The sequence below is a fragment of the Rhamphochromis longiceps genome, linkage group LG20, assembly GCF_057381845.1.
Source record: "Rhamphochromis longiceps isolate RC_006_pf linkage group LG20, R_longiceps_female_GT1.1, whole genome shotgun sequence".
In the NCBI taxonomy this organism is placed as follows: Eukaryota; Metazoa; Chordata; class Actinopteri; order Cichliformes; family Cichlidae; genus Rhamphochromis; species Rhamphochromis longiceps.
The window spans coordinates 18,701,347-18,722,928 of NC_140576.1; the positions used below are offsets into that span (position 1 = coordinate 18,701,347).

Genomic DNA, 21,582 nt, shown 5'->3' on the forward strand with positions numbered 1-21,582 from the left:
AAAAAATACTCTAGTACTGATTCAACCTCTTTACGCAAGTAAAAATGTACTCAAGATGAAAAGTAGCTCTTTGGAGGTTTCCATTTTTGTGCAAAGCTAACTGAACCTTGTGATATATTAACACAATGATAAAATAATATCACTAGATGGGAATATGTAAAGTGGATTGACCAGGTGTTACTCTGAGGGAAACCCTCCAAAAAAACAAAAAAAAAAAAACGGATCAGTGGAGCAGCCAAGGGAATAGAACGATATGAATCTGTATAACTAAAATATAATTTATTATACAAAACTGTTTAAAAGTAATTAAAACAACCCTGGCCAGAGAGAACACACACAATAAAATACTAAAAGTCCAGTTGCGTCAGCCACAGCGTCAAAGTCCAGCAAAATCGGAACGGGCAAGGAAAGCCCGGCGGCGTCCCCGGCCGTCCTGTCAGTCTCTCCGCTCCGGGGTACTGGAAAAGAGAGGGGCAGCGACAGTCACTGTTCTTTCCAGTGGCTCGGGATACTGCAGCACGATATGTCGCAGGACTTACCCCGAATGGGCAGAGCTCCTAAAGACATAGTGCTGGCGTGACACCGAAAAGCGACGTCACGCCAGCACTATGGTCTCGCCGTAGGAGGTAGGGCGCTGTCCCGCTGCCAACTAATCCCCCACCGTAGCGTCCTCTGGCCTCAAGCTGTTCCAGCAGCAGCACAGCTCCCTCTGTCTCTCCGAACACTGGCCGTCGTATGCCCTCGCCACGTACTGCAATCACCGCCGGCTGTCACCTCTCAGGTGTGTCAAATTAGTAAACGGGGAAGGGCGGAGTCTCTCCGGGACAAAACAGATTACCAAAACATGCAATACAAAAAATAAACAAAACACTCCACAATGAAACACAGCAAAAGACAACAAACATGCAAAGCAAAACAACTTCAAAACAAAATCCTTCCCTGGATGACAAATACAAACTTCAGTTTACCTTTTTTTTTCATTCTGCTTACACTCTGCTTGAATCTGGGAGTAAGGGAAATTTATAGGAAAATTTAAAAAATACATATCTATTTTGGTTACCTACATTGTAGAGGGTGACTTTGCCTCTAAACACAGTCAAGGGTGAAGTGGATTCACCGTGTGGGAACCCTGAAATTGGTTGTAATGGCTCATTGTGGGGAAAAGAATCATAACTCACAATAATTTTTATTGAGAGTTCCGGCAGATTTTCTTAGTGTGCATGATGTGATCAGCTGAGCTGCTGCTCTTTGTGGACATACACAACTGTATTCAACCAGGGCCCTGTTTCAGGAAGCCGGTTTAGTGGAAAAACTGAGTAAGTATACCCTGAGTTAACGAAAACTCTGGGTTTTCGGTTTCACAAAGCGAGTTCAGATGAAGCCTCAGTGAGTCACTATCACGACACACTCCGTGAAGCTAACCTGCCCCCTAGCAGGTTTACTACAACTAACCCTGACTGTCTCCGCCCCTTTGTCGGAAACCTGACAGTAGGAAGTGTCGGACATGGCGTGCCCCTTCCTTGAAGAGCCAGTAGATCGTGAAGCCCAAATTCTCCGCAGAGCTCTCCGCCGGGAGAGAGTGATCAGAGCGCGTTTGGACATTTTATCATTTCCTGATGATTTTCTGTGCGAACGTTACCGTTTCTCAGCACAATCTATAAGTTATTTGGATAACATCCTCAGGCCATATATTACGCATGTGACACATCGCGGACATTCTCTCAGTTCTGTACATATTATTTGTATTGCACTTCGGTTTTTTGCAAACGGGAGCTTTCTGTATAATATTGGTGACGCTGAGCACGTTTCCAAGGCTACCGTCTGTCGGGCAGTCAGGAATGTTACAGTTGCACTGAAACGTCTCCTGTACTGGTTTGTGGTGTTCCCCGGTCATAGACCCACAAGATTTATCAAAGAGGGATGCCACAAAATTGCAGGTATCAGGATGACCAAAACTTAATTTATGATGTGGTGATACTTGGACTACTACTTACATTTTACATTTATTTCCAGGGTTCCCAGGCGTGATTGGCTGTATAGATGGCACTCACATTCCAATCATTGCTCCTTCAGTAAATGAAGGAGACTATGTGAACAGGAAGTCTTTCCACAGCATTAATGTACAGGTACATAGTTCCCTGTAGCATTTCAAACTAACAAATTATTTCATTATAGTAATGGATGCTAATTTGTGTTCTCTGCACTGTGAAGATCATATATGATGCTGCCAACATTATCACAAATGTGGAAGCCAAGTGGCCAGGCTCTGTCCATGACTCACAAATATTCCGTGAATGTACACTGAGCACAAAATTTGGACATGGTGAGTTGAGAATACTTTAAAATATATAAAGACCAATTGCTTCAGAAGTGTAACCTTCTGTCTTAGGAGAGTTCACTGGCTACTTGCTTGGTGATAGGGGGTATCCATGTTTACCCTATTTGCTTACCCCTTACCCTGACCCTGAACCGGGCCCACAGCAGCGATATAATCTGGCTAATTGCAGGACAAGAGCCAGAATTGAAATGACTATCGGAATGCTTAAGGCCCGGTTACAGTGCCTGCAAAGACTCAGGGTCACCCCAGAAAGGGCATGTGACATTATTGTGGCATGTGTGATTCTTCACAACATTGCCACAATTAGAGGAGAACACTGTCCTTCTGAACCAAACATCAGCAGTGATCCAAACCATGAACATTCTGACCCTCGCACGGACATACAAGATGGAAGAGCAGTCAGAGACACCATATGTCACAATCATTTCTTTTGACCCATCACCTCAACATGTTGAAAGAGGAATAAACAGATTTTTTGTTCAACTGGCTTTATTGGTCGCCTGTGTTTCCTGTACACAAAGTATTAAAAGATGTAAACCTCATAAAGTGTCTCTGTTGCTTCCTCCTCTGTAACAGCTGTCAATGTTTCTTCATTATTTTCCTGTAGTAAAGAAATAAACAACATTGCTGTTCTACTGTAAACTCATATAATCTGTGGAGTATTACTCACAACTGCATGTTGGTCTGGCTCAACAGGAGGCTGCACCAGATGCAGTACACCACCACCATCAACTGATAGAATATGAGGTTTATACAGGTCACTTATAACTTACAAGGGACCAAATGGCAATTAACAAACATACCAATCACCTTACACTTCATTGTCATTATGCTCTCAAAGACAACCAAGACTGAGGCAAGGCAAAATCAGTAGGAAAATAACTTCACTACAAAATAATCCATTATGGTAAAGAGTTTATCAAATGAATGAGTAGCACTGCAAAGGTGACTGTGAAGAAAGGATGTATGCACATCATGTATTATTTTGAATTTACCCCCTATGTAGGCACTTGTGTCTTGCGGGGTTATTGACTCAGAGGATGTCCCCGCAGAGATGCCTTCGGCCACAGGGCGCCCACTGTTTTGGCTGAGGGCCAACTGCTCAGCCTCTGTGAGTGGTGGTGGTGGAGGACCCCCACCTGTTTTTCGGGCCTCCGCTTTTTTTCTGTTGGCTATAACGGGCCACATTTGAGCATACAGAGTAAGCAAATATGTACTTGTAATGTGCTCAGATAATTTCAATAAGTGCTTACAGAAAGAAAATTAATGTAGCCTCTAACTGCAATTGATTTACATAGGACAAACAGACCAAGCACTATGGCTCATAATACAATTACACCTTACCTGTTTGGACTATATTTTTATATTTCATTTTTACTTGCTGCCAGGCACGTTTGGGGCCTGTTGGGTTGCACCTGCGCTCACATCACATCACAAAATAAAATGTATAAAATAACAAATAAAATAACATATGATAAAATAACGTGTTAAATGGGTGGAAATCCCTAGATCAATGTTTATATTAACACTCACGCATTGACTCTGTCGGCTATGTTTTGCCATGCATGCTCCCTTTCTTTTGCAGCTGTGGCTGTGTTACTTTTTTCTGCAAAATTTGCATGTTATCGGCATATGCTGCCATCAGAATTTCGGCCTCAAGCGCTGTGAAATACATTGACCGCGCCTTCTTTCCCTCCGTCTCCATGGTGACTCGCTTAATCTGTGCTCCGCTTATCAGGGCTTTATGTATCCTCGTCCGCGCGCTTCACTTGGGGTTAAAGCAACTCCGCGTTGATTGAACTAATTGTTATCAGCCTTTCTGAAACCGAATATTCCGAGTTGGACAGTTCGGGGTTACTCAACCCTGAGTATCGTTTTTCACTCTGAGTTTTCTAAACTCGGAATATTCGGTTTCAGAAAGGCTGATAACAATTAGTTCAATCAACGCGGAGTTGCTACAACCCCAAGTTAAGCACGCGCACGAGGATACATAAAGCCCCGATCAGTGGAGCACAGATTAAGCGAGTCACCATGGAGACGGAGGGAAAGAAGGCGCGGTCGACGTATTTCACAGCGCTCGAGGCCGAAATTCTGATGGCAGCATATGCCGACAGCATGCACATCATGCAGAAAAAAAGTAACACAGCCTCAGCTGCAAAGGAAAGGGAGCATGCATGGCAAAACATAGCCGACAGAGTCAATGCGTGAGTGTTAATTTAAACATTGATCTAGGGATTTCCACCCATATAACATGTTATTTTATCATATGTCATTCTATTTATTATGTTATACATTTTATTTTGTGATGTGATGTGAGCGCAGGTGCAACCCAACAGGCCCCAAACGTTCCTGGCAGCAAGCAAAAATGAAGTATAAAAACATAGTCCAAACAGGTAAGGTGTAATTGTATTATGAGCCATAGTGCTTGGTCTGTGTGTCCTATGTAAATCAATTGCAGTTAGAGGCTACAGTAATATACCACCTGTAAGCACATATTGAAATTATCTGAGCACATCACAAGTACACATTTGCCTACTCTGTATGCCCAAATGTGTGCCGTCACAGCCAACAGAAAAAAAGCGGAGGCCCGAAAAACAGGTGGGGGTCCTCCACCACCACCACTCACAGAGGCTGAGCAGTTGGCCCTCAGCCAAAACAGTGGGCGCCCTGTGGCTGAAGGCATCTCTGTGGGGACATCCTCTGTGGCAACAACCCCACAAGACACAAGTGCCTACATAAGGGGTAAATCCAAAACAATACATGGCGTGCATACATCCATTCTGCACAGTCACCTTGACCAAAATGAACTATGTCGTAGTGAAGTTACTGTCCTACTGACAGAGAATGACAGTCATCAAACAGTTAGGTGAATAAACAACACTGAGACACTTGGAAACTGTTAACGTGCTGCACGGGTGAGGGCCCAGGGAGAGACTCACACACACCGAGCTGCAGTGGTACGTCTTTATTATGAGCATAGCAGTGTCCTTTAATTTTGCATACATGCGTGTGTGTGTGTTAACCTCCCACAGGGTGAGCTCCCTGTTCCCAGAGACAGAGCGAGTAGTACATTCCGTACCTTTCCCAATAAGTGTAACATATGAACATATACCTCAATGCAACATAAAGCTCATAAAAGCGTTTCCACCCTGACACCTACTGATTTTGCCTTCCCTCAGTGTCGGTTGTCTCTGAGAGCATACTGACAATGAGGTGTATGGTGATTGGTATGTCTGGTAATTGCCATTTGCGCCCACATAAGTCATGAGTGACCTGTATGAACCCCATATTCTTCCAGTTGACGGTGATGGTGTACTGCATCTGGTGCAGCCCCCTGTTGAGCCAGACCGACATGCAGTTGTGAGTACTCGTAATACTCCAGACTACATGTGTCAACAGTAGAACAGCAATGTTGTTAAATGTCTCCACCACAGGCACATGATGACAAAACAGTGACAGCTGCTACAGAGGAGGCCGCAACAGAGCCACACTATGAGGTATACAGTGTACAGTGGAAAATATAACAACTGACGACAATGTGGTACTATGATGACACCATGGACTTACTATGTCCCCGGCAGAGTGATGCTGGAAATGAAGAGGAAGAGGGTCCAGCCACTCCTACAACGAACCTTTCCACAGTGGGTTGTTCAGCACTGATTTACAACCAACCTAAGTAGGCATGTACTATGGATGCCAATGCTATGTCCCTTGTTGCAATAGCTCCCTGTGAAGCAGCTGTATAAGACATATCTGGCCAGGAAGATAAGAAAGTGCGACATGGAAATGGTGCACCTCCAGCTGCAGATCCAAAAGTCGAAGCTGGAGATTGTACTGCTGGAACAACAGTTAAGGGTGGGTGGAGTGATCATAGATGGACGAATCATGTCAGTGTTTGTACAACATACTAATATACGCATTTATTCTTTGTGTACAGGACATACAGGGTGACCAATAAAGGCAGTTGACCACAGTATCTGTGTATTTGTCTTGTAACATGTTGGGTTGACGGGTCACAGGAAATGGTTGTGGCATATGGTGTCTCTGACTGCTCTTTCATCCTGTACGTTCGTGGGTGGGTCAGGATGTTCATCGTGTGGATCACTGCTGTTGTCTGGTTCAGCTGGACACTGTTCACCTCTAATCGTGGCAATGTTGTGTAGGATCACACATGCCACAATGATGTCACATGCCCTTTCTGGGGTGACCCTGAGTCCACGAAGGCACTGGAACCGGGCCTTGAGCATTCCGATGGTCATTTCAACTCTGGCCCGTGTCCTGCAATGGGCCAGATTATAACGCTGCTGTGGGCCCGGTTCAGGGTCAGGGTAAGGGGTGAGCAAATAGGGTAGACATGGGTACCCCCTATCACCAAGCAGGTGGCCAGTGAACTCTCCTAGGACAGAAGAATACATGTCAGTGCAAACGTCCCTGTGGCAATTGGTCTCTGTATATTTCACAGTTACTTCGACCCACCATGTCCAAATTTGGTGCTCAGTGTACATTCCCGGAAGATTCGTGAGTCATGTACAGAGCCTGGCCACTTGGCTTCCACATTTGTGATGATGTTGGCAGCATCACATATGATCTGCCCAGTGCAGAGAACACATATTAGCATCCATTACCATGATGCCATCACTTGTTGGTGTGAAATGCTACAGGGAATTATGTACCTGTACATTGATGCTGTGGACGGACTTCCTGTTCACATAGTCTCCTTCATTTGCTGAGGGTGCAATGATTGGGATGTGGGTGCCATCTATACAGCCAATCACGCCTGGGAACCCTGGAAATTTATGTACAATTTGAGTGGTAGTTCACGTATCACCACATCATGCATTGAGTTTTGTTCATCCTGATACCTGCAATTTTGTGGAATCCCTCTTTGATGAATCTTGTGGGTCTGTGACCGGGGAACACCACAAACGAGTGCAGGAGACGTTTCAGTGCTACTGTAACATTCCTGACTGCCCGACAGACGGTAGCCTTGGAAACGTGCTCAGCGTCACCGATATTGTACAGAAAGCTCCCGTTTGCAAAGAAACGGAGTGCGGTACAAAGAATATGTAATGGACTGAGCGCATGTCCGCGATGTGTCACATGCGCAATATATGGCCTGAGGATGTTATCCAAATAACTTATTGATTGTGCTGAGAAACGGTAACGTTCGCACAGGAAATCATCAGGTAATGATAAGATGTCCATACGCGCTCTGATCACTCTCTCCCGGCGGAGTGCTCTGCGGAGAATTTGGGCTTCAAGATCTACTGGCTCTTCAAGGAAGGGGCACGCCATGTCCGACACTTCCTACTGTCAGGTTTCCGACAAAGAGGCGGGGTCAGTCAGGGTTAGTTGTAGTAAACCTGCTAGGGGGCAGGTTAGCTTCACGGCGTGTGTCGTCATAGTGACTCACTCAGGCTTCAGCTGAACTCGCTTTGTGAAACCGAAAACCCAGAGTTTTCGTTAACTCAGGGTATACTTACTCAGTTTTTCCACTAAACCGGCTTCCTGAAACATGGCCCAGGGCCCTATTTCAGGAAGCCGGTTTAGAAAACTCAGAGTGAAAAACGATACTCAGGGTTGAGTAACCCCGAACTGTCCAACTCGGAATATTCGGTTTCAGAAAGGCTGATAACAAGTAGTTCAGTCAACGCGGAGTTGCTTTAACCCCAAGTTAAACGCGCGCACGAGGATACATAAAGCCCTGATTAGTGGAGCACAGATTAAGCGAGTCACCATGGAGACGGAGGGAAAGAAGGCGCGGTCAATGTATTTTACAGCGCTTGAGGCCGAAATTCTGATGGCAGCATATGCCGATAACATGCAAATTTTGCGGAAAAAAAGTAACACAGCCTCAGCTGCAAAAGAAAGGGTGCATGCATGGCAAAACATAGCCGACAGAGTCAATGCGTGAGTGTTAATTTAAATATTGATCTAGGGATTTCCACCCATTTAACACGTTATTTTATTATATTTTATTTTATTTTATATGTTATACATTTTATTTTGTGATGTGACGTGAGCGCAGGTGCAACCCAACAGGCCCCAAACGTTCCTGGCAGCAAGTAAAAATGAAATATAAAAATATAGTCCAAACAGGTAAGGTGTAATTGTATCATGGGCCATAGTGCTTGGTCTGTTTGTCCGATGTAAATCAATTGCAGTTAGAGGCTACATTAATTTCCCCTCTGTAAGCACTTATTGAAATCATCTGAGCACATTACAAGTACATATTTGCTTACTCTGTATGCTCAAATGTGACCCGTTATAGCCAACAGAAAAAAAAGCGGAGGCCCGAAAAACAGGTGGGGGTCCTCCACCACCACCACTCACAGAGCCTGGCCACTTGGCTTCCACATTTGTGATAATGTTGGCAGCATCATATATGATCTTCACAGTGCAAAGAACACAAATTAGCATCTATTACTATAATGAAATAATTTGTTAGTTTGACATGCTACAGGGAACTATGTACCTGTACATTAATGCTGTGGAAAGACTTCCTGTTCACATAGTCTCCTTCATTTACTGAAGGAGCAATGATTGGAATGTGAGTGCCATCTGTACAGCCAATCACGCCTGGGAACCCTGAAAATAAATGTACAATTTAAGTAGTAGTCCAAGTATCACCACATCATAAATTAAGTTTTGGTCATCCTGATACCTGCAATTTTGTGGCATCCCTCTTTGATAAATCTTGTGGGTCTATGACCGGGGAACACCACAAACGAGTACAGGAGACGTTTCAGTGCAACTGTAACATTCCTGACTGCCCGACAGACGGTAGCCTTGGAAACGTGCTCAGCGTCACCAATATTATACAGAAAGCTCCCGTTTGCAAAAAACCGAAGTGCAATACAAAGAATATGTAATGGACTGAGAGCATGTCCGCGATGTGTCACATGCGTAATATATGGCCTGAGGATGTTATCCAAATAACTTAGAGATTGTGCTGAGAAACGGTAACGTTCGCACAGAAAATCATCAGGAAATGATAATATGTCCAAACGCGCTCTAATCACTCTCTCCCGGCGGTGAGCTCTGCGGAGAATTTGGGCTTCACGATCTACTGGCTCTTCAAGGAAGTGGCACGCCATGTCCGACACTTCCTACTGTCAGGTTTCCGACAAAGGGGCGGAGACAGTCAGGGTTAGCTGTAGTAAACCTGCTAGGGGGCAGGTTAGCTTCACGGAGTGTGTCGTCATAGTGACTCACTGAGGCTTCATCTGAACTCGCTTTGTGAAACCGAAAACCCAGAGTTTTCGTTAACTCAGGGTATACTTACTCAGTTTTTCCACTAAACCGGCTTCCTGAAACAGGGCCCAGATGTCAAAAGATGTTTCATGAGTTGTCCTGCCTGATTTTCATCCTCTACACTTACAGTACACTGTCTTTATATTAGACAGTATAAAGTTGGTATGAAGATGGAATTGAGTAAATGAATCTCAGCATCATCAGCTAAATTTCATATAAATCCCTGCTTCACTTGATGTAACCTAACTCTGACCAAGAAACCACAGCCACACCAGTCACACACTGTTTTTTACTTTAAATCCATCACAGTACAGCAAACTAACCGGTTTGCTATCCTGAATTAACCTGCAGAGGATTTTCATGCAGCCTTTAAATAGCACAATTAGTCTGCCTCAGTTTGTTTTGCAGCATGTTTCACAATATGAAAAAATATTATGTCACATGTACAGACCCAATATCTAACTTAAAAACATGAGGATTTCCAGTTTATCAAATCTCACTGAGCAGTTCTTCCTCTCTTCTTCTTCTCTTCTCTTGTCCTGTCTTTCTTATATTTCTCCATCTCTGAGTGAAGTTAGCTCTCTTTGTTTTCTTTCCCTGTGAAATACAGCAGCTGGACCTTGCGCTAGCAACATACTGTGTGACAAACTACACGCTGCACACAAGTTTGTGTGTTTGCTGATGTTTGTTGAGTTGATAAAAACTTTGCATTTTAAATTACCTGACACTTTTAAAAAGTCACCCCCTTTATGCTTTCTCCTCTTCTGAATTCTTGCTCCTCTTCTCAAATACCGCAATTTACGGACACCTGCAGTCGTTCTGGTGTTGTGTAAAAAAACAAAAAACTAAAACAAAAAACACTGTCCGGCTTTTAAACCCTGACTTTAGCACACATCATCTCTTTTTATGCAACATGCTCTGGTGATTAATAAAGAAACAGGATTTCCTTTCATGTGTTTCTGTTTAGGCTTCAATAAGTGGTTTACACATTACATTGCTAAGAGCTAAAGCTTTAAAAAAAAGCTTTGATAGTAGTTGGATCTTTTGTAACAACTTGAAAAAATAACCTCAATAGTTACTTTTTTGTATTTCTCAGTGTTGGGATTACATTTAAGATGAAAGAGATAATTATGAATAAACTATTACATAGTAATTCAGTCCCAGTAACTATTTCTGAATTCCCCTTGTATTGCACACTGTATCCTAAGTAGAGCTGGACGATAGAATGATAACGATATGTATTGCGAAATAACTTTTTCTCGATAGAAAACTTAAACTATTGCGATTGGCCTCATCTCTCTTGTCCTCTTAAAAAAAAAAAGAACAGCCAATCCAAATTAACTAGCGCAGAGCCGAACCAATCATAGCCGCAACGTCACGTCACGTGACTTGTTACGTACAGCACAAGTGCCAAGCCGCACATGTGTATTTGTTTGGGAAGCAGCCAGCCGCCGTGCCGAGAGCGTGACCGAAGAGAAAACAGATGATGGTTCCAATGCCGGAGAGATTGTCGAACGGAAGAGCCATAGAAGTTCCGTAGTGTGAAGGTATTTCGGCTATTTCAAGTCTGACAAAAAACAGAGTAGCGCGTATCTGTGCCATCAGAAACTGAATTTGAATAAGTTAAATTTGAATTTGAATTGCTCAGATTGAATCTGAATTGTAACTTGAATAAATGCTTTTGAAAACTGAGTTTGAATTAGTCTAATTTGAAATTGAATTTATGGTTTGAAAATGATCATCACTAAATTGAAATTGCATTTTATATTTTGAAAATGAATTGATTTGCTTTGAAACTGCATTTTATCCTTTAAAAATTCAGCTCTCGAATAATTTCAGTTTCACTTCTCACCATTCAGTTTCAGTTCTACAATTCAATTTCAGTTCCAAAATTCAGTTTTTTGGAACTTACATCCGGTTCCGGTTCAAGCGCAGATTAATAGAACTACGTTTTACTAGCGGACCGAAAGTGTTACTGACGGGAATCTACAGCGTCTTGAGCTGAATTAAGACTTCAGAAGTCATTCGTCATGTCGAATGACCAGTGGATAAACTTTCAGGTTGGTAATAAATGTATTACATGTATAAGAACAAGCGTCAAGTTAACAAATAATAGCCGTAAGGTAACTTTTATGCTTATTGTAGCTGTTAGCTAAAAACGCTAATTTAGCATAGTTTGCCCTGAATTCAGCTTTGACAAATATGATCGACTGTTTCTAGTAGAATTCCAAAGTTGTCATCTTGGACCCTCTCAGAGTACCCCCTCTGTATGCTTGCAGAGACCCCTACAGTAGGGAAACATGCAAAACGGTGTCCAAACCTTTGTATTTTAGCTTTATTTATGTCTTACACAGCATCCCAACTCTTTAGCTAACTTAATAACTTTAGCTAAAGTGAATAGTTAGTCTAATTCATTAGTGCAGCATTACTGGGTCACCTCTGTTTGAAGTGATATAACATGATATACAACTATCACTGTGTTTAACTACTATAATAATTCTTAGGGTACTGAGTGCATGCTTAATTAGATTTATTTTTTTAAAGCATACTGCTCCATTAATATGTTTGACAGGCTGAAGTTGTCGGGTCACCTCCTAAATCGACCATCTTTTACAGGTGTTTTGTGCCAGAAATGGAGTGTCCACTGAAGACTGAAGATACTGAATCTCTACGCCTTGCCATTGATCCCTCTTGTGCCTTCATCTAGACAAGAGACATTAACTTAACCACTCTCATATGCTCTGTACCTACATCACCTTCCCTGACAGTTGTAGCTTGGCTCATCTGAGGGTGAAATTATAAGAATGTGTTATTTTGCAAAGTGCTCTCTAGGGTTCCTAAATAAAATATGGCATTGAGGTCATTTCTTTTGAATTAATCCCTTCTTCTGAAATATAAGAACCTCTCCTGGTTTTAATGGCACTTTGGATTTCCTTACTTTCTGTTCCACTTACATACCCAAATAGATGCTGACAAGCTGACACAGTAACATGGAAGAGGGAAAGACGTTGGAAAGGACTACTACAAATAAACCCAATGCCTAACAATGAAAAATGTAAAATAAGAACAATAATAATAATAATAAAGATAAAAGATGAAGTAACAAGTTTTTAGTTTTGTTTATTCCAAATGATCATCCAGATGTCTGTGACATGTGATGACAAACACCATAATGGAAGGCCTTAGTCATCACATGCTTAAACTCATCATATATTTTTGCATATGCTGAACAGGCAGTCAGACATGCTGTAAATGGGGGGTGGAAAACAGCATGAACACCATACGGCAGGGGTCTCAAACATGACACTGGCCCTTGAGGACTGGAGTTTGAGACCCCTGTCATATGGAATATGACAGGTGTGGTTGAACTGCATGAAGACTCTGAAGTTTCTCTTCTCTTCTGGCAGGACAGGAATGTGGCCTTGTCCTGTGAGCCACTGTAAGGATGTACTTAGAGTAGAACTGGACTGTCACCGGCCTCAGGCTCTTCACCCTTTTCAAAGACAAAGCAGTCATTTAGATAAAATATTAGATATTGTTTACCTGTAAATGCACAAAGTAAATTTTGAAATGTAATCATTGTCAAGAGTGAACAAGCACTGATAGTGTAATCTACAGCTGTGGCCAAACGTTTAGAGAATGAGAAGTGTTGTTTTCTTATTTACAAAGTTTGCTGTTTCAGTGATAGTTGTATATCATATTATATCACTTCAAACAGAGGTGACCCAGTAATGCTGCACTAATGAATTAGACTAACTATTCACTTTAGCTAAAGTTATTAAGTTAGCTAAAGAGTTGGGATGCTGTGTAAGACATAAATAAAGCTAAAATACAAAGGTTTGGACACCTTTTTGCATGTTTCCCTACTGTAGGGGTCTCTGCAAGCATACAGAGGGGGTACTCTGAGAGGGTCCAAGATGACAACTTTGGAATTCTACTAGAAACAGTCGATCATATTTGTCAAAGCTGAATTCAGGGCAAACTATGCTAAATTAGCGTTTTTAGCTAACAGCTACAATAAGCATAAAAGTTACCTTACGGCTATTATTTGTTAACTTGACGCTTGTTCTTATACATGTAATACATTTATTACCAACCTGAGAGTTTATCCGCTGGTCATTCGACATGACGAATGACTTCTGAAGTCTTAATTCAGCTCAAGACGCTGTAGATTCCCATCAGTAACACTTTCGGTCCGCTAGTAAAACGTAGTTCTATTAATCTGCGCTTGAACCGGAACCGGATGTAAGTTCCAAAAAACTGAATTTTGGAACTGAAATTGAATTGTAGAACTGAAACTGAATGGTGAGAAGTGAAACTGAAATTATTCGAGAGCTGAATTTTTAAAGGATAAAATGCAGTTTCAAAGCAAATCAATTCATTTTCAAAATATAAAATGCAATTTCAATTTAGTGATGATCATTTTCAAACCATAAATTCAATTTCAAATTAGACTAATTCAAATTCAGTTTTCAAAAGCATTTATTCAAGTTACAATTCAGATTCAATCTGAGCAATTCAAATTCAAATTTAACTTATTCAAATTCAGTTTCTGATGGCACAGATTTCTGCCCATAAGCGCGCACTGTAAATTGTGCCGAAAGCAAGTCTGGAAATACAATAAACCGGTGCATGCTCAATCTCTGACTGAAAGCACTAATTCGTCATTCGGCTTTTGTCAGATTAAATGTGTGATTATAATCAAATTTATTGGTTAAAACTACAAATACTTTGAATAAAAACAGTGAAATACCTTAATACTCATAACCAAACAATTATGTTAATTTGACATGCAAATATTGTAAAAATTATAGTTTTAGTCAGTTGTTTTTAAAAATACAAGAATTATATGTATTATATATATCCATGCACTTTACAACTGCATGGATGTACTGGGCCTACTTTTAACATGATTCATGAAATGATGCAAATTCAGGGATAGGACTAATAAAAATGTTTTCACAGAAGATGTCATTGTGAACCTGAGAGGTTGCCTCTCTATTTATAGGCTATATAAAAATATACAATTAAAATTGTGTACATTATGTTTTTGGTTTTTTTTAATCATTCGGGCTATTTGCAGCCTATTGTAGAGTAACCTATAAGAAATTATTATTTAACGACTAAGTAATGCTTGTATTCTTTATGTTTCTTTTAATGGCAATGTGATACTTAGACAAGACTACTTTTTTGGGTTAGGTTAGCAATGTCTCATTATTACAGGCTAAACAAACTTACAGTTCGTGGCTAGTTCACTAGTTCATGACTATAGCTAACAAGCCAGCACGAGAGAGAAGACGGGAGAAGAAAACGTCGAACTTTTAGCAACTACGTTTTTAGGACAAATTACAAACATACGAATTCAAGTGTTTTTTTGAGGATCTGTGTTTATTCGTCAGAAAGTCTGCACGGTAAGTTTAATATCTTGGCAACTTTTTTTTCGAGATAAAAGCACCAGTTGATATTTAGACCAATGCTCAATAACCTAGCACTAGCATGCTAGTTCAGCTGAAAAGCAAAGGCAAACTTTTGAAATATTAAAAATGATCATCTGCGTCTTTTGTAAAAAGGTATTGGTCACATTAAGAGGCTATGTACTACATTGCAGAGTACACAAGAATGAGCCTTGTTGTTTTTTTAAATGTGTTGGCGCCAATTGCAGCCAAACATTCACCACATACTCTGCTTTCAAGCGGCATTTTTATCGTGTGCACAATGCACCTGCACTTCAAGCTACTCCTAAAGCTCTTGTTGCAGATTTAAAATGTGCGGTTTCATTATGTGCCCGTCATTTCCAAACAGTGAAAGAGCTAGTGTCTCACTTAAACGATCATATTACAGAGGGCAGGTCTGTGTCATGTCCAGTAAGTGGTTGTAAGCATATGTTTACAAAAAAGTCATCATTTACTTCTCACATGTGTAGGAAGCATAAAGCTTGTTCCCCAGATGGTATTGATGACATGTACGATTGTCCTCAGCCCCCAAATGACAGTACAGAATATTCAGAAAACACACATGAAGCCATGCCATCTGCTAGTTCAGCCAGTGATATGCCAGAGAAGGATAGTCATTCTTATCTCAGAAGCATGTGTCTCTTTTACCTTAAACTGCAAGGACAGCTGCTAATTCCTGCCTCTACTATACAGACTATTGCTGAGGAAATGCAGAATGTGCACGAATTGGGTCAAGCCTACACAATAAATAAGGTAAGTTGTTTACTAAAAAATGAAATGAACCCATCAGATGAAGCAGTCACTAAAATCTGTGACTGCATTAAAGAGTCAGATTTGCTCTCTGCTTGCCATCAGGGACAACTAGGAACAACACACACCAGAAATCAAACATTCAAAAAAATGTTTAAATACACAGAACCCAAGAAAGTGCCATTGGGAATGGATGAAAACATGACAGGAAAATTTGCTTACTACATACCAGTTGGAGAAACTCTGAAGAGCTTTTTAGAGTCACAGTTATGGAGGAATACACAGTCACAACAGTTTGGGGGTCCTGATGTAGAAATTTTTAAGGATTTATATGATGGAAAAATTTTCAAATGTCACCAGTTCTTTAATGAAAACCCTGAAAGCCTCAAACTGATTTTGTACCAAGATTCAAATCAAATCAAATCAAATCACTTTTATTGTCACATCACATGTGCAGGTACATTGGTACAGCACATGCGAGTGAAATTCTTGTGTGCGAGCTTCACAAGCAACAGAGTTGTGCAAAATACAATAACATAAACAGGCAAAATATACGAATGGCTAAATCTGAAACTAATAAATATACGTACAATATATAATAGTATATGCAAAAAAAAATAATTTCTGGATGTGTATACTAAATGTTTTTCTACGTGTGTGTGTGTGTATACACATATTTTACAAATTAAATAGAGTCAATAAATAAAATATATAAAAATATACAGAGTTGAGACATGTGCAAAACAGTGGCATTACTGTACAGTATGGAGTGCATAATGTTGAAGTTCCAGTAGTGAAGGTGAGGTGTCTATGACGTGTTCAGCAGTCTGACGGCCTGATGGAAGAAGCTGTCTCTCAGTCTGCTGGTACGGGACCGGATGCTGCAGAACCTCCTTCCTGATGGAAGTAGTCTGAACAGTTTATGGCTGGGGTGACTGGAGTCCTTGATGATCCTCCCCGCTTTCCTCAGGCATCACTTCCTATAGATGTCTTGGAGGGAGGGAAGCTCACCTCCAATTATCCGTTCAGAGCACCGCACTACTCGCTGGAGAGCTTTGCGGTTGTAGGCGGTGCTGTTGCCATACCAGGTGGTGATGCATCCAGTGAGGATGCTCTCAATGGCACAGTGATAGAAGGTCCTGAGGATGCGAGGGCTCATGCCAAATCTTTTCAGTCTCCTGAGAAAGAAGAGGCGCTGCTGCGCCTTCTTCACTGTTTTGTTCATTTGAGGTAGTGAATCCCCTGGGTTCTGCTAAAAAGACGCACAAACTTCTTCCAGTCTATCTGTCATTAAACAGTTTAAATATAAAGGATCCGAAGCACTTACAAAGCCATGTACTGTCAAACCTGACGGATCCAAATTATCAGGGCAAGCCGTTCAAAACTGGAACCTTTTGAGATTGCTGCCAGTTTTGATTGGTGACAAAATACAAAACCATGAGTGAAGGAAATTGCCATCCCGGGTTTCCTCCGTGGCGTGAGCGATAAGCAGAGTTTTGTCCTTTCCTTCTAAGATTCCTAATTATTTAAAGTAACACTCAGGTATGCCATTCAGCTGGGTTAGTTACGACGTCGGGAGCAGCTTGGGAGAACAAGGAAACACAGACTGCTTCAGGTTGTCTTCCCAAATCGACTCAAAGGTTTATTTAGTACATAACAGCTTATATAGAGAAAAAAAAGGTTCGTGTGTCAGCAAGTTCTCAGTTCAAACCAGTACAGACCAAATAAGGAAACGTCTTCCTGCCTTGTGAGCAAAGAAGTATCCTGTGTGTAGTTTATCAGTTCAGCTACAATTTATGATCATCCCAGCAAAATACACAGAATACAGAGTTCTTTCATTAGTGAATTCTGAAACAAACCACCTGGCCTTTAACGAGCCTTTTTCTAAGAGATAAGGAAGGGAGGATGGGAGTAAGGAAGTGGTCTCGTCTCTGTGGTGTTTTCGACCTTCTGGTACCAGCTTGTGAGTCTTACACATTAATTCTTGGGTCACAGAGAAAGAGAAAAACAACTAGTAGATGGGCCTTATTGAGTAACAGAGTTTTCCTGCATAATGTCACTATAAAACAATATCCAGTAAATGCTACCATGGTACTAAAATACCTAACAGTTCCCCTCTTTTATTATTTTTAAAAATAATAACTCAAATAGAAAGGAAAAATCACAAATGTAATAACATAATATAAAAAGCAAATCATAAAATGTAATAGTTCACAACCTAATGTTCAATATACACATCAGGAACATCATTGGTAACATCTGACACATAATCTGGGTCAATTTGTGCCAATTGCAAATACATTGAAGTAGCTGTACTAGTAGCTATACGGGTTATCATTGAACGTACACAGGGTACCACACAACAGACAATAATCATCAAAAACATGCTGCAACGGTTACAAAGGCTACAATTAGTTCCTTCCATCTCCCAAACGTGTCCTGTAGCCACTTATGTAGCCACTGACCGTGACCTGTATTGGCAATTAGTTCTATCTGCAATGCTTCAAGTTTATTCATAGCTTGTGTGAATGAACCGTTAGGGGCGGTGTTATTGGGAATGAAAGTACAGCATACATCAACGGTCACTAAACCACAGGTACCGGTCCAATTAACAGGTAAAGCTAATCTAAGAGTATTATTGCACATCCAATAAGCATGTGGGATTGGTCTAGTTAGGCGCGTGGCCATGTGTGATTTAACTAACTCCCCCCAGTCAGTGTCATTTAATACACCGTCTGGGGGAACAATGATCGAGTCTCTGCTCGAACTTGAACTGTGTGTGTGTTCCTCCAGATAGGATAAAACTTCAGCCATAGAGACAGCTAGCCATGTCTCATTACAGCGTGCACCTGGGGAGTCAGAGAAGAATGTGTAGTTATCCTTTGTATAATCTATGTGTGTGTCTGGGCCAGTTAACTTTAGTCTGCGCAGACATATCATACTAGTATTAAAATGGAGAGGGATCTGTCCTAAGGGCAGTGAGGGTTTTAACCTATTCTTGGGGCGTTTCATTGGGGCGCAGGTCCCTGCGGTGTCATCAGATAACTTCAATAATTCGCCTAATGGAGTCTCAGGGTTAGTTGGTGTGTGTGTGTGTCTAAGTAGGCAGTCGAGAGGGCTCAGAGTCAACTGTAAAGTGTCTTTAAAGAGAGCATTATCTCCGCCGATTTTCTCTAGTCCCTCAGTGAGGGGGAAACCGGATATGGGGTATCCTACTATTACCTGTTCTGGATTAGCCTTTGAACAGACATAACAGTTACTGTTTCCTAAATCACGAGCGGCTGTTCTGGCATTTTCATACCAGGCGTTAGCTCCTGTTCTAGAGGGTGCATAAAATGGTTTATTAGTGGCGTCTATGTTGCTATTTACTGATTTTAGGGAACGTGAGGAGTGCATTAAGTAGGTGTCTTGCAAAATAGAGCATGAGGTATAGTCAGCAAAATATGACCTGCAGAAATGTGAACATGGTTGCAGTTTACAATACAAAATAGCAAAGAGAAATCCTAAGGTTAATGCGATACATGTGATAAATAACCTAAATATATAAGACAATATATAAGAAAAACAGTTCTTCAGTCGTCTCCTGGCCTGGTCCCAGGTTCGAGAGACACAGAATAAGCGTCGTGTGATGACAATGGGCATTTCATTTTCTCCATTATCAGGATGGAGTGAGTCTGGCTTTATCAGGTTAGACATCATGTGGTACTTTTGGCTTTCTATTCCTGCTGGATGTTCGAGTACCTTGTTGTTGTTCTTTCAGGCGTTGTGTGTTAATCAGTGATTGTGTGTGTGCATTGGATCCTGGCGCTGGCTCGCCGGAGATGTCATCTACCCGTGTGTGTTTATTTGCTCTAGTTCCGGGCGCTGGCTCGCCGGAGATGTCGTCTGCTTGATCCGACGCCTGAGATGGTCCGATTGGGCTGGTCTTAACCCTGCTGGCATGAATCCACTGAGGTTGTCCGTCTGTGAGGATGCTGGTTCTTCGTCACTGCCAGTACAGTCTGGGGCTGGAACACGCGCGGCCTCCCAGAGAGTCCTTGGTTTTAGTGGCTTCTCCAACATGCGTCTCCTTGTCTCCACTGGTGGAACTGTGGAGGGGAAAAGCTGAGAGAGACAAACTTTCTGATAGTTATTATTCAGTTTTTCTACCAGGTTGTGAACATCAGTGGACAATGCAATATACATCACCTTCTACTAGCGGTGCCCCTCTGGAAGCTGACCATGGTGTTGGAAATAGTCTTATTTCAAATGGAGATAATTTGGTTACTGCAGATTGAGTCATTCTAATCTCACACAGGACTTGAGTAAGTAATTTGACCCAGGTCATTAAAGTTTTAGCACACTTTTGAATTACTTCTAATGTGAATGAAGATCCTCTATCACTGTTAATCTGGTGAGGTATTCCGAATCTGGGTATTATTTCATTGCTCAACTTTTGACAGACTACTTCTGCAGTTTCTTTTGATGTTGGATAAGCTTCTACTCATTTACTAAATTGATCCACTATTACCAGTAAGTACTTGATGCTTCCTTGTGCTGGCATATGTATAAAATCAATTTGTAATGTATGAAATGGAAAATCTGGTTGTGGTAAATGCTGATGTTTTGCTTTTGAGCTACCTACATTAGTTCGCGCACATGTTAGACAGGTTGCTAATATGCTTTTTACTGCATGCAATGTTTTCTCAATTACAAATCTTGATTTTATTGCCCCTATTACCCCTCTTTGTCCGACATGACTCACACAGTGAAAATGTCGGGCAAGGACTGGCATCAGGGAATATGGGAGGGCAATCAAACCCTTAAGATTTTGTATAAGCCATCTCTGTCTTCTAAGGTACAGTCATTATTCTCACAATAGGTGTAATCACATGCAGAGGCTTGCTCTTGTATGAATTTTAAATCAACATTTGTGTCTAAATAGTCTGGGAGTGTAACAAGTGGCAGCTGTAGGGGCACAGATAATACTTCCTGCGGAGGTGGGAGCTGTGATGCAGCTGCAGCCTTGGCTGTCACGTCTGCTAAGGCATTACCTGTTGCTTCGTCTGTGTCAGCTGTACTGTGTCCTTTCGTTTTTACAACTGCAACGGCCGATGGTAGCTGTATAGCCTGAAAAAGTCTTTGAACAAAATCAGAATTTAGCAATTTATTTTCCATCAGCAGATCTAAATCCTCTCTGTCTCCACAATGTGCCAAAGTCATGCACAACGCCAAATGCATAGCGGCTGTCTGCGTAAATTGTCATACGCTTATCCAAATGTAGCTCACAGGCGCGTATTAAAGCCATGAGCTCTGCTTTTTGTGCTGAGTGAAATGGTAATGAGTGAGCCTCTAGTATGATGTCAGGCACTGTTACCACTGAATAGCCACAAAGAAATGAGTTGTCACTCGGCCTTGAACAGGACCCGTCCACATAAACCGTGGCTGAGTCTGGGATAGGTGTTTGCTCTAAATCTGGACGTGGTGCTGTGGATTCCTGTATACGTGTCATTCAGTCATTATCGTCAAGCCTGTCTGAGCCATCCTGTCGGTCAGAAGAACACAGCATAGGATCAATAAATGTGCTGGCGAATTGGGTGTGCTGCTCGCTTTTATAGTGAGATTTGCATGTGTTGTGTAGTTATGTTTGCTAGAATGGTCGTGACCTGGTGATTGGTGTGTAGAATAGTGTCATGTGAGAGTGTGAGCTTCTCGCAGTCCCTTATCATGATAGAGCAAGCTGCTACTGCCCTCAGGCAGGCCGGCATCCCCTGAACAATCCACAGGCAGCACCTTTGAGTGGCGGAG

The 21,582-nt window shown here is 41.6% G+C and overlaps 2 protein-coding genes and 1 long non-coding RNA gene across 3 annotated transcripts; 2 read left to right on the forward strand and 1 right to left on the reverse strand.

Moving 5' to 3' along the window:
- Positions 1–4,369: 4,369 nt before the first annotated feature.
- LOC146645184 (uncharacterized) lies at positions 4,370–6,310 on the forward strand. Its single transcript, XM_085393808.1, has 8 exons — positions 4,370–4,542; positions 4,661–4,731; positions 4,904–5,080; positions 5,637–5,698; positions 5,773–5,835; positions 5,920–5,979; positions 6,062–6,193; positions 6,276–6,310. Exons 1-8 carry the CDS (start codon positions 4,370–4,372, stop codon positions 6,294–6,296), a joined length of 759 nt encoding a protein of 252 aa, XP_085249934.1. The 3' UTR covers positions 6,297–6,310.
- Positions 6,311–7,871: 1,561 nt separating this feature from the next.
- Positions 7,872–9,209, reverse strand: LOC146645185 (uncharacterized). Its single transcript, XR_014909054.1, has 3 exons — positions 9,003–9,209; positions 8,814–8,926; positions 7,872–8,728 (listed from the first exon to the last, which is right to left on the reverse strand). It is a non-coding gene; the product is annotated as an uncharacterized LOC146645185 (long non-coding RNA).
- A 5,926-nt stretch (positions 9,210–15,135) lies between these two features.
- LOC146645186 (uncharacterized) lies at positions 15,136–15,910 on the forward strand. Its single transcript, XM_085394302.1, has 2 exons — positions 15,136–15,798; positions 15,872–15,910. Exons 1-2 carry the CDS (start codon positions 15,136–15,138, stop codon positions 15,908–15,910), a joined length of 702 nt encoding a protein of 233 aa, XP_085250428.1.
- Positions 15,911–21,582: the final 5,672 nt, after the last annotated feature.